This window comes from Cryptosporidium ubiquitum (assembly GCF_001865345.1).
Source record: "Cryptosporidium ubiquitum isolate 39726 chromosome Unknown contig_4, whole genome shotgun sequence".
NCBI classification, from domain to species: Eukaryota; Apicomplexa; class Conoidasida; order Eucoccidiorida; family Cryptosporidiidae; genus Cryptosporidium; species Cryptosporidium ubiquitum.
The window spans coordinates 712108-724876 of NW_021639820.1; the positions used below are offsets into that span (position 1 = coordinate 712108).

General features: G+C 34.3%; 5 protein-coding genes across 5 annotated transcripts; 4 read left to right on the top strand and 1 right to left on the bottom strand.

The window, feature by feature from the left end:
- Window positions 1-262: 262 nt before the first annotated feature.
- Window positions 263-2599, top strand: cubi_02445 (uncharacterized protein; the record flags this gene model as incomplete). Its single annotated transcript, XM_029019456.1, has 1 exon — window positions 263-2599. One exon carries the CDS (start codon window positions 263-265, stop codon window positions 2597-2599), a length of 2337 nt encoding a protein of 778 aa, XP_028874577.1.
- A 768-nt stretch (window positions 2600-3367) lies between these two features.
- cubi_02446 (uncharacterized protein) lies at window positions 3368-5830 on the top strand (the record flags this gene model as incomplete). The annotated part of the gene is made up of 1 exon (XM_029019457.1): window positions 3368-5830. One exon carries the CDS (start codon window positions 3368-3370, stop codon window positions 5828-5830), a length of 2463 nt encoding a protein of 820 aa, XP_028874578.1.
- Window positions 5831-6346: 516 nt separating this feature from the next.
- cubi_02447 (40s ribosomal protein S15) lies at window positions 6347-6784 on the top strand (the record flags this gene model as incomplete). The annotated part of the gene is made up of 1 exon (XM_029019458.1): window positions 6347-6784. The coding sequence occupies one exon, from the start codon at window positions 6347-6349 to the stop codon at window positions 6782-6784; it is 438 nt and encodes a 145-aa protein (XP_028874579.1).
- Window positions 6785-8195: 1411 nt separating this feature from the next.
- On the top strand, window positions 8196-10507 carry cubi_02448 (60s ribosomal protein; the record flags this gene model as incomplete). The annotated part of the gene is made up of 5 exons (XM_029019459.1): window positions 8196-8373; window positions 8600-8686; window positions 9060-9122; window positions 9194-9454; window positions 9855-10507. 5 exons carry the CDS (start codon window positions 8196-8198, stop codon window positions 10505-10507), a joined length of 1242 nt encoding a protein of 413 aa, XP_028874580.1.
- A 221-nt stretch (window positions 10508-10728) lies between these two features.
- Window positions 10729-12372, bottom strand: cubi_02449 (restin; the record flags this gene model as incomplete). The annotated part of the gene is made up of 3 exons (XM_029019460.1): window positions 10729-10831; window positions 10911-12151; window positions 12244-12372. The coding sequence occupies 3 exons, from the start codon at window positions 12370-12372 to the stop codon at window positions 10729-10731; spliced, it is 1473 nt and encodes a 490-aa protein (XP_028874581.1).
- Window positions 12373-12769: the final 397 nt, after the last annotated feature.

The following is a 12769-nucleotide window of genomic DNA, read 5'->3' on the forward strand; positions in this document are numbered from 1 at the left end:
GATCCAAACCTGAGTAAGGTAACAAGAAGTGTCAGAAAAGGTTAATATTGGTTTATTTTTTAGTTCTGGTTTCAAGAGTGGTCTAACTGCAGGATTCTAAGGGGCTATAGGAAGAAGAGGAGAAATAATTAGAAAGAAAAGTAAGTGCATGCAAAAGTGTGGGGCTGAGGTGAGAGTAAGTTGAGATAATTGAAGAGAGGTAGAGATAAAGATAAATAGAAACAGAGACATTAGAGAAAGGAGGACTGAAAAAAAGGCAGAGATGGCAGACTTAGAGAGGAGTGGAAAAGGTGTGGATTGCAGAGAGATAGGAGGAATGGAAGTAGCGACCCTGGAAGACCTTAGAAAAATGATTGGATTATTAGAGAGAGCAAAGGAGTCAAGTCTAAAGAGGCTGGATAGGGCATTTTCACTAATGGAGAAGAACTTTGAAGGATTGAAGGCAAGATTTAACGAGGGAGATTTATCGTTTTTGGATTATCGTATGTGTGATGTGGATCTTCCTGAAATGGAGGTGGATCCAACTGAGGAAGAAATAAATGATGTAGTGAATGGCTTTTTGAGGAGAGTTGTGGAAGCAGGCAAAATCCAGCTCAAGCAGTTAAAGAGAGAGCTGAGTGAGGTGAAAGAAGTCACAGAGAGTATAGTAGCTTCTAAGGTTAGTGGTGAAGACGAGCAAATCTTGGAGAGCCCAAAGCCAAAGAAAACCAAGGATGAGAGTGGGTTTGTAGCGAGTATGAAACGACTTTGGGAGAACAAGACACCTAAGCTTTCTTCAATTTGGAGGAGGAATGAAGAAAGTAAGAACCCAGTTGGAACGAAGTTAGGAATAACCAAATTAGATAATATGAACATTTTGGACGGTTTGTTGGCTAAAAGTGATGCAGAAAGAGATGTTGATATAAAGGTGGAAGTTAATTCCATTGTAGAGTCAGCCCCAGAAACAAAGACAGAGATGACTTCTAGGAAAGAACCATCATTCAAGTCTATTTCCAACGAGGATGTGATATCCCCAGGGCCTCCAAACGCTATTATGTCTATGGGATTGTCTCCACTTCAAAGCCCTCCATTACTGGCCCTTACTCCTTCGACTCCAATTCCGATTGTCCCTACTGCAGTATCTCATCAGACCCAGAGAGAGGGAGTTGTAGGAGGAGAAGGAGGAGAAAGAGGAGGAGGAGGTGGATGTGGAGGTGGAGGTAGAGGGAGTTCAATCTCAAAGGTTCAGGGAGAAGTCTTATCAGAGGAAATTATAAGGACTTCAGTAGCCATTGGTTCGGGGGAGGTTGAGAATCATGCCGTAGTAGGGAAAGAAAGAGTCTCTAAATCTACTACAAACGCTAATGAGGATTCACCCCTGCCTCCAAGACCAATCAGAAGGCAAACCAGTGAGCGGATACAAGAAAAAGGTATTGAGGAGATTACCGAAGGAGAGCAGACTCCAGTTCTTAAGGGAGGACTTGAAGGAACCCCTCTGGATAAGAACAGAGTAGAAATGGGAGAGAATGGCTTTGTTAGGCCAGAGAGGATTAGCCACGTAAAGAAAAGTGGACTGAGGTCCATTTTACACCATTCTGCAAATAGGGTTCCTCCAGGCCAGTCAATAGCCTCTGGAACTGGAGAGAACAACAATGGTAGTGGGGGAAGTAGTAATACTATCAGACAGAGCAGAGGATCTACGGCTTTCGGCCATTTGGTGAAGACTCCAATTAACAAAGGATTTTGCAGTTCAGAAACAGAGGGAAAGGACAAACTTAGAATAGGAGAGAGCCCCTGTAGGAGATACCATAAACGTCTGAAACTACTTCCTCCCGTGAATCCCGATGAATGTTACGTTTTAACAGACAGTGAGGATGAACAACAGGGCTGTGGGACAGAAGGAGGAGGTAGCGGTGGACTCAAGACTACGAAGATACAGAAGAAGATTCCTCTTTGGGCAAGAAGTATGAACTGGATCCCAAAAATGAAGGAACAAAGAAATGTAGACCCATTCAGCATCTTTGGAGACTCTTGTATGTTCATGGATTTGGAAGATGTATTCCAAAGACCCTGGTACATTTCCACTGTTGCTAGGGACAATAGGATCAAGTCGTGGCAAAACGACAGAGTTACATCTCTTAATTGGAGCGAAGACTCTCTGACTTCAGACGAACTCAGACAATACAAGGTGAGAATGAATCTCTACATCGACAAATCTAATGAAGTATACGTTACAGAACCTTGCTTCACTCCTTCCCCAAATCCCCTTGCTAATGGAGCATGGAACCATATCAACAAACAAAGAATCAACAGTGGAAACACAACAGTCATCCGAAAAGCTCTCAACCTTTCTATCCACAGATTTAACAACAGCATTTCCAGCAAACTTGCTTCTTTGAACAACTCCTCTCTTCAAGTTCACGCACCTCTCGCATCTTCCTCTTCCGCCTCATCCAAACTCAGTGAAACTACCTCCTTAAACAACCTACAAGACGATGAAAACTCTAACATCGAAAACAACAACATTGCTAATTTTCTCTCAAAGCCAAAAAACTCATCCAAAGATGCTCCTGACACACTCCACCCCCCTATCATCAGTAACTCGTCCTTCCTTCAATAATGTGAATCACACACACTTTGGCGCCGGCGCCAACAACATGCATTTTACTAAAGCTTTAAAGATTATTTCTAGTGCTACTAAAAGATAATTAAGGATTAAGTTGAATACCTCTAAAATAATGTTTTATATATTTTTTGATAATTCTGCTTTTGTATATTTGTTTTTTTAATTCTGTAGTGTTTTTCTTATGTTGTTGCAACGACCCAATTGTGTTTTATCTCATTCTAGAAGTTGCCCTACTTGTAATTGGTTTTCTGTACCACTGTTAAAAACTGTCGCTCCTGCAGCTTTTCTTATAATTTCTTTTGTAGGTCAATAACCTCCCAATTTTTGTGCTCCACTCCCCACCAATACCCACCCAATAGCCCCCCTCCTTTATAGAGAGGTTTGAAGGCCTAGCATGTTTTGGCGGGAAACTATGAGTCATATTTTAGGTATAGGTGTTATTTTACTTAATTGTAGGAGCATCTACTAATATTACTTTAGCTCTATTATCACAGTAGTCAGGCTACTTGAAATACTAATCTAGTTTTTCTACTAAGTATTATTGGTTACTTTTTAAAAGAAGTGGAAAAGGGTTACTTTAAGTCCAATACCACGAGAAAAAAAGGAGTTTAATTTTTCTAAAGTTCAAAAACTTGAAATAGAATGAATCTGAGGAGGAACAGAGGAAGAGTTTTGGCTTAGGAATCATCCTGACATGAGGTTAATTAAGTGTTAGACAAAGCAGATTCCAGCACACAAATAAACTTTTAAAAGAATTAAAAAATGAGAATACCACCAATGGTTCTCTTTTTTAATATTTTAGAAATTACACTAATTTTTATTTTTTTCACCTTAATATACGGTACCGAATTTCAATCAGATCATGATCAAGAATTTGATTGGTATGAAAAGTTATACAGGGAAAGTAAGTACGAGAAATTATATACAGAATTAAAAAAGTGTGAATTCAAAGATTCAAGATGCATTCAAATGCTTGGAGACATGTATTTCACAGGATTATATGTGGATCAAGATATTGTTACAGCAATATCATACTGGAAGGTATCGTCAGATTATGGTAATTCTGAAGGTCAATTTTGTATGGGAATGGTTTACACGCTTTTTCCGTTTTTGGATGCTCTAGAGTGCAGCATTAGTGAGTTTGGCGCCAAAAACAAAAGTGTTTTAATAGAAAACCTAACAAAGCGTGACGATCCGGTACCGTGTAAGCTTTACCCATATTCACAAGAAGAGGCCCCAAAGTTCTTGGAAAAGTATAAATCTCTAATAACAAGGTATTCTTCCGGTCAGAATCGCAAAAATGATGAGACTATTTTCAAGAATATAGCCAAATCCATTCAACTTTCAAATCTATATTTATATTTCTCTTCTTTATCTGGACATACCGGTGCCCAATTAACTTTGGGGTTTAGATATGAACATGGATTAGGAGTCCCCAAATCATGTGAAGCCGCTATGTCTAACTATATAGAGACAGCGAAAACTTCAGTTTCTTTTAAAAAAGAAGGGCATTCAGAAAAAGAGCAACTAATACGTCTCTCAATTCCAGACTGGGAACCACTAAAGAAACTCTTTAATCTAAAAGAAAATAGAAATCGTGAAGATCTGGCTATAAATTTAGCAGAGTCTGGAAGTATAACTGTCCAATTAGCTTTAGCTAAAAGGTACCTATTAGGAGTAGATGGATTCAAGCAAGATACTACTAGAGCTTATAAATATCTTCGAAAAATTGCCGATAAGGCCAAATCAATGGTTGGAGTTGTACTAGATACCCCTTCTACACTGATTTATGGTGAAGCTATTGGATTACTTGGTTACATGCATGCATTGGGACTCGGTACCACCCCAGATCTAAAAATTGCAGCTGAGTATTTTTCAATTTCAGCATTCATATACAATGATCCAGGGGGGCATAATGGTATGGGATATGTTTATTTTCACGGGTGTGAAGGATTTGAGAGGAACTTTAGATTAGCCTTTCATCACTTTAATGAAAGTGCCTTTCACCTTTTTACTGATGCACAATACAATTTGGCGTCTCTTTATCTTACCGGTATGGGTACTTCACAATCATATTCAGATGCGATTTCTTGGTATACTAGAGCTTATGAACAAGGTCATCTTCCATCTGCCTATGCACTTTCTCAGTTGAATTTGAATGGACTTGGTACTAACAAAGACTGCAAAACAGCTTTAGGATTCTTGAGAGGAGTCTTACAAAGATCTAATTGGGTTACAAATTTAATTTCAATTACTAATAACTTTTCCAGATCCAAGAACAAAATTGAAAAGAATCAAATGATCCTAAACACAATGAAACTTGCATTCACAGGATATGATCCTTCCTTGTCCAATTTAGCCTCTTTGTTGGATCAAGACCTCAAAAATAACAGACATTTTGAATGGGTGTTGTCTATAATTGGGCTTCCTCTTCCAGATTTCTCATCGAGACTTAACAAGGCTGAGTACTGGTTCAAATCCCTTTCAACTAAGATTATCCCAAAAATACTTTTAAAATTTTTTCCTGATCTTGAAGATATCAATTCCGATACCCATATAGGTACCGAAATTGAAAATAATAGTGGAAAAGGTATAGAGATTAGAAATAAGTGGTATTTACCTCAAATGTTTTTAGAGTTTTCAATGTATAATGAGAACGTTGATTCTATGGTAAAATATGGAGATTATTTATATTATGGGAAAGGAGTGGAACTTAAATATATACTTTCTTCTAAGTTCCTAAAGAATTCCTCTCCCAGCTGGATTAGACCTCTGGAGCCTGAAATTGCTTCCATGGAATCTCCAAATTATATGGCAGCTTTAGACCTTTATAAGATTGTTTCTAATACTCTAATAACTTCCAGATGGATGATTTCTTCCATTTCAGAAGCTTCTTTTAATTTGGCATTCATGGCTCAATTTGGGATTGGAATTGACCAAGATCTACATCTTGCAGAAAATTACTATAAAAGAATGGTGGAGACTGGAAGCATTAACAGAATAAGTAATGGTGTTGGAGATTTTCTTATCATCACTACACAAATCCATAGAAACTTTAAAATAATTATTAATTCTCTTAAAAAAGTATCTTATCAGGATCTAATGAAAAACGGAAATTTTCGTCTTACACTTAAGTTGGGCCACCTACTACTTTTCCTATTAATTCTCAAACTATTAGTTTATATATACACTAAATGGACTAAAGCTAGAGAAGATCATGAATGAATTCAAGTAATATTTAGCCGATACTGGCCATTAGTATAAACTTTGACTAACTCAAAATCTTGGTAAATGAAACAAGCAACATAATGATATTTAGATTTTTAAGCCAATATAATTTTTATTTTCTCAACATTTCATTCTTTGTGATCTTTTTTTGTTTCACTGTTGCATGTTTTGCGCGCCTATGTTGCCGGTGTTTAAATAAAAATAGGTAACGTGTCTCATAAAAAATATATTTTTATAATTAATTTAATGTTAATAATTGTTATATGTAATGTATCAGTAAATGAAAATTAATTTAAACAAAAAGGCGGCAACTTCTAATGGTAAAGAAATTTCTGTCTACAATTTTATATAGTCAAAAAGTAATTAATTAAATATAAATTGTCGTTCATCTTATTAAATAACATAAAATTCCGTTCCGCGTAAATGAAAAAAGAATTATTAGGCCAAATTTCCATTGGAAACAAGCAAGAAGTCTTGTTTTAAGAAATAAACTTCAACTTGGAAGAAAAAAAAATGGCAGACGTTGAACATAAGAAGAGAACCTTCAGAACTTATAGTTACAGAGGTGTTGACCTCGACAAACTCCTTACCATGAAATTGGACGAGGTTGTTGAGCTTTTGCCAGCACGTAAAAGACGTAAGATAGCCAGAGGTTGTCTTAACAGAAGAACTGCTGCTTTTATCGCAAAGCTCCGCAAGTCCAAGGCTGAGTGTCCAATGGGAGAAAAACCTGTTGCTGTTCGTACACATTTACGTAATATGGTGATCCTTCCAGAAATGGTTGGTTCTGTTGCAGGTGTTTACAACGGAAAGACTTATGTTACTGTTGAAATTAAGCCAGAAATGATTGGAATGTACCTCGGAGAATTTTCTATTACCTACAAGCCAGTACGTCACGGAAAGCCAGGTGTTGGCTCAACCAGTTCTTCCAGATTCATCCCTCTTAAGTAAAAGGTCTCTTTTTAAGAAAATTACCACCTTTATTTATAAACAATGCTTGGTGTGTATTATGATTGACCCTACCATATTCCAATCACAGATCAGCCCAATTAATTTTGGATTTATATTAACATGATCACTTAAGGGAAGATTCACTGCTTTTTTTATATAGGCTCGAAGCGTTTTATAATTTAAGCAGGAGGAGAGGGATGAAGAGGTTTTCCTCTTCTACCTAATTACTAGGGAAATGACTTGGCTTGAAGTTAGTAAGGATAATAGAAGGAGTGATAGAGCTATGAAGTTTTTGCAATCATTAACAATGAGTTGAGTATTTGGTTATTTCTTGGGCCAATTTAATATATGCAATTGTGATTCAGATGTAATCCAAATCTCGTTCTAAACTCCTTGTTTCATACTCACTCTCCTACCATTAAAAATTATCTCCATATGTTATTACTGGTAATAGATATATATGTTTGCAGAAAAAAGACCTTTGGCTTTACCATTTTATGATCTCGAATAATAATCCCTAAATATGTTAAGGAACAAAATAATGTTATCTATTTCTCCTTGAAATCAATTACTGCACTGGCCTTGTCTGAGTAATGGATCGGTCTCATGTAACTATACTTTCTTAGTGCATTATGCTGGTGTAATATGGGTTGTGCTTATGATGATTATGATGTGGGTCTCTGGACATTGATTATTTACTATTCTATTAAGGTGAAGAATTCTTAACAAATACTGATAAACTTTTAACTAGTTTTTAGAAATGGAGGAAGTTCTTCAAAATTTACTTCATTTAATAAGAATTCACTTTCTTTTTAGATAGAGGAGGATCTTTATATTTTTCAGAGTTTTTATTTTATTTCTCTTTTATTGTGTTTTCTAATTATATTCCTCGCTTGCCCCAAGCTCTCCTCTCTGGGAACGTTCCAGAATGATTGAATTTAATGGGTGAATTTGAAAATTAAGAAGAGAGATTTTCAATTTCAATTCCAATGCATTACCTTCATTTTTTCTTGATGTAACCACTTCTTCCCCACTCCCGCTAAGTTTAATAATGCGTTTTTCCCAATAGCATCATCGTATCAAATTGGCGCCTGAATGCGAGACGACAATAGGCCGGTACCGAAACTTTATGGCGCCATCCTGTAATATTAATTTAATTTTAATCGTAAATAGATTTGAATTATATTATTATATAAATATTATTGTATTTGTATTTATACTTATATTTATAATATATAAATATTTGTATATATATATATATATATTTATTTATTTATTTATATTATATTTTAATTGTTTTAAAAAAGCCATCTAAAGCAATTTTTTGCCCTGAATATTTGTTGATTTATTTTCTTTTAAATTTACATTTTCTAAATTTTGGAACTTTTGCAATTTCAAATTATTTCCAGAAATGACTTTCGCAAGGCCAATTGTTAGCGTTTTTCCATCCAATGATTCTACAAAGGCTGTTTCCAGCATTCCTTTACCAACCGTCTTTGTTTCTCCACTAAGACATGATCTTGTTCGTTATGTTTTTACCAATATGTCCAAGAACAAGAGACAAGCTTATGGTGTTTCTACTAAAGCAGGTAAGTTTTTTGAGATTTACTAAAGGAAATATGAACGGTTTGGCCATTCGTGATGAAAGCTGTTGATAGGGACATCTGAATTCTCATGATGTTCTGAAGAAATATTCATTATTTCTAAGATAGTAGATTCTGATCATTTATCTGCCACTCATATTTCGATATTATTACAAATAACATTGTAATTTGACCGTTTTGAACATCGATTAATTTCTATCTTTTACTTTAGGTCACCAACATTCCGCTGAGTCATGGGGTACAGGTAGAGCCGTTGCTCGTATTCCTCGTGTTTCTGCTTCTGGTACTAGCAGATCAGGTACGTTCTAAGTAAATCTCATGTAGTTATATGGTTCGCTTATTTGGTTGGTTTAATTGGGATAATGGATATTTAAATAACTGGTGTATGAGTTTAACTGCTACACTTTTTACTTATGTCCACATATTATCTTCTTTATTAAAAAGTAATATTTTCCAACTAACCACATCCGAAATATATGAATACTGTTTATAGTCCAAATAGAGGATTATCCATCTAAATGGGGAGGCTTTTGGTAAATGATGTGAATAAGTCGTGCACCACACTGAATAATGATGTGGATAAAACGATTCTTTGCTGCTTGTTTTTAGAGAAAAAGGAGTAGTCCTTTGGATCTATCACAGGCGGTCTGAACTAACCAATAACTTTCCAGAAGATATTGGCAATCCGTCTTTCTATTGGATCATGATTGAATCAAATTTTGATGGAGCGAACCGTATTAATTTTAACATGAGTATTTGAAATTTCATTATTTGAACCGAAATAATATTCTCTTCAATATTTTAGGCCAGGGTGCTTTTGGTAACATGTGTCGTGGTGGTCATATGTTCAGTCCAAACAAGACTTACAGAAGATTCCACAGAAAGATCAACACTACTGAAAAGCGTCATGCAGTTGCAGCAGCTATTGCAGCTACTGGATGCCCATCTTTGGTAATGGCTCGTGGACACCGTATCAATAATGTCCCAGAATTACCCTTAGTTATCTCCAATGAAATCCAGAACATCAACAAAACAAGTGCTGCTGTTGAATTCTTTAAGAATTTCGGTAAGTTTTGATACTAATTGGCCAATAAGTGATTGGAAATATGAATTACAATGGGTATGTATGTAATACATGGGATAATTGGATGATTATATATGCTGTTGCATCGAAACATTCTTTTCTTGTAAAATTACTTGTTAATTTCAAACAAGTATGTTATGTGATAAATTTGCCTTTTTTGGGATGATTTTGGAAGTTACCCAGCTCATACTGAAGTATTTAACTGTTGAGAATGCTTCCTTTAATTTATATCTGAAACTATGCAAATTAACTGTCATTATAAAGAGAAACAGCTATACATACCCATATTTTCACATACCTGTAATAGTTTTCCTTATTGATATTGGCCAATTAATCAACTCTTTAGTAACTATTCTAACTTATTATCCTCTTAATTTAATAGGTCTCGAAGAGGAAATGAAACGTATTGAATCTTCTATTGCCATCAGATGTGGTAAGGGTAAGATGAGAAACAGAAGAAGAGTCTGTGCTGTAGGTCCATTGATTGTTTATGCTGAAGATAATGGTATTGTTAAGGCCATGAGAAACATTAAGGGTGTTGATACATGTTCAGTTGAGCGTCTTAACCTATTGAGACTTGCCCCAGGAGGCACCTTCGGTCGTCTTACCATCTTCACCAAGGACGCTATTAAGAGACTCCAGGAAATTTATGGTAGCTATACTCATGGATCATCATCAAAGGTTGGATACACATTACCACGTCCAGCAATGACTAATGCTGATATTAGCCGTATCATTAATTCCACTGAAGTTCAGTCTGTACTAAGACCATTACGTGGATTCAGATGTATGGGTGGCATTAAAAGAACTAAGACTTTGAAGAATAACTTGACTAATCTTTCAAAGAGAGCATGCTTAAACCCAGCATACACTAGTCTTAGAAAGAGTGCAAGATTAGCACAAATCCCAGGCACTAGACTCCATGCAATTAAACAACGTCAAAAGGCAGCAAACCGTGCTCTTAAGAAGTCAATTAAACAGAAATCTGAAACAGCTCTCGCTGCTAAGGCCTTATCTGGTCCTAACCAAAATTAAATCTGCCTTGAACATATTCTTCTTTAGATAATAATAGTGTTGGAGACAGCATTTTTGGAGGTGATTCTTCATTACACAAGTAGATTTTTTTTTGTATTAGATTTTTGATAACTGATACTTATTAAATACGTACATTTTCTTTGTATTGATGAGTTTGATTAGAGACATTATTTGATTCGAAGCTTAGATAATAATTGTGGATTGAGGTTTGTACGAATTATTTATGATATGCTTTCGATTGTAATATTCACCTTAGGATTTGTCTGTATAAGTTTTTTACCCAATCTCTCTGTTAGTTCTGTTAACTCTTTGATATATTTTTGTCTAGGAATTAAATAAGAAATCAAAGAAATCATTAGTTATCATCTTTTTCACCACTTAATCATTAAATTATACAACTTACCTTGTCTCTTGGCTTCTTTTTTTAGATATATTGTCAAACAAATTCTTTATTTTGAATAGTCTTTGTTTGCTTTCTGAAATTCTGTCTTCTATGTTGCTCAACTCTCTTTGTCTTTTAAGTAAATCAGAATTAAGCATTTTAGCTTTACTGATCTTTTCATATAATTCAATTTCGATCTTTTGTATTTTATTTGAATTGAAATCCTGTTCTGATAACTTTTGTTTTAATATCTCAATCTCTTCTATTAAGCCATTTTTCTTGATTATTAACTCTCCATTTTCTCTAATATAATTTGAAATATCAATATTTTTATCACTCAGTTTCTTCTTAGCTTGCTGTAAAATTTCCTTATCATCAAATACCTCATGAATATTGAAATCAATTTTAGTTTCCCATAAATACTTTATTACTCTCATCTTTTCTTCTAGACGAGCTAACTGGCTTTTTATTGCATTGGCTGTTGTTTGAATCTTATCCAGATTCGAATCCTCCAATGTGTTCTTTTCTTTTATATTTACCAATTGTTCATTTAACTTTTCAATGATTTCAATTTTCTTACTTTCCTCACCTTTTAATTGTAATATTTGTTTTTTATTAGTTAGTATTTTCTTATTCAATTGTTCAATATTTATTTTTGAATCCTTAGCAACTCGAATCAGTTTTTCTCTCTCATTTTCCAAGTTTTTGACCATCTTTTTCTTCTGTTCATTTATTTGAGTATACTCTGCCCTCACTGATAATATTGCAGTATTTTCCATCGATATCATTCCAAGTATACATCTCGTATTGTCTTCGAACTCCTTCAATTTTTCCTCTAAATTCATTATCTCCTTTTTTTTCACCTTAGAACAAGATTCTAATGCCACCGTATTTACCTGCTTTATCATTAATTCATGTGATAATTCCTCGTTTTTCTTTATTACACTACTTAAATTCTTATCGCTATTCATTTTCATCTCCAACTTTTCTTTGTATTCATCTTCATGTCTAACCCTCTTAGATGATAATTCAATTATATCATCATCAATCTGTTTTAATTGTCTTTTATAATCTTCTTCTTTATTTGATAATCCGCTTGCTTCATTCATATACTCAGATATCAAATCTTTAATTTCTTTAAAATTTTCTTTTACTCCAAAAAATGCATTGTTTCTAATCATATCTACTGTTTTTCTTGTTCCAATAATATTTTTCTTTTCTTTTTGGTACTCATCCTGAACAATCAAACACTTTGACCAAACCTAAAAATAATTAATGAATTAATTATTCATTTCTATTTTTCCAAATCGAAGACCTCAACTCGACTTAATGAAATATTTAGAGAAAAACTCACCTTTTTGAAGCTTTCATTGTTGTTCAATACTCTTTCAAATCTATGGTAAAGTTCTTTAGCTTCACTTGGTGTTACTTCCTTGTTATTAAGATAATTCTGGACATATTTTGAAATTTTTGAACTCAACATTATTTAATTTATTCTCTCTTAATATTATTACCCATCAAAATGTAATTTAAAGATTCCTCCAAACCAAAATAATATATTCAAATTATTATTGCATTAATTATTATTATTAATTCTAAATCTTTTTTTCTTCTTCCATCAACATTTGTTTCAACTAAATACTCTCAAAACTTTTCCAAAAATTTCAAAAATATCTAATTTCACTAATTTCTACTTTTCCCCTTTTTTTTTAATTTTCTTTTTTTTTGCACTTTGTTACATCTGCATTATTAACTGCATGGCATTTGCAATTTTCCTTGCATAATTTGCCCGGTATGTGATTGTGTTGTCCACATGCAAACCACTTTTTTATTAGCACCGGTACATGCAAGTAAACATGTAAATAAAAGCACAAAAAAAT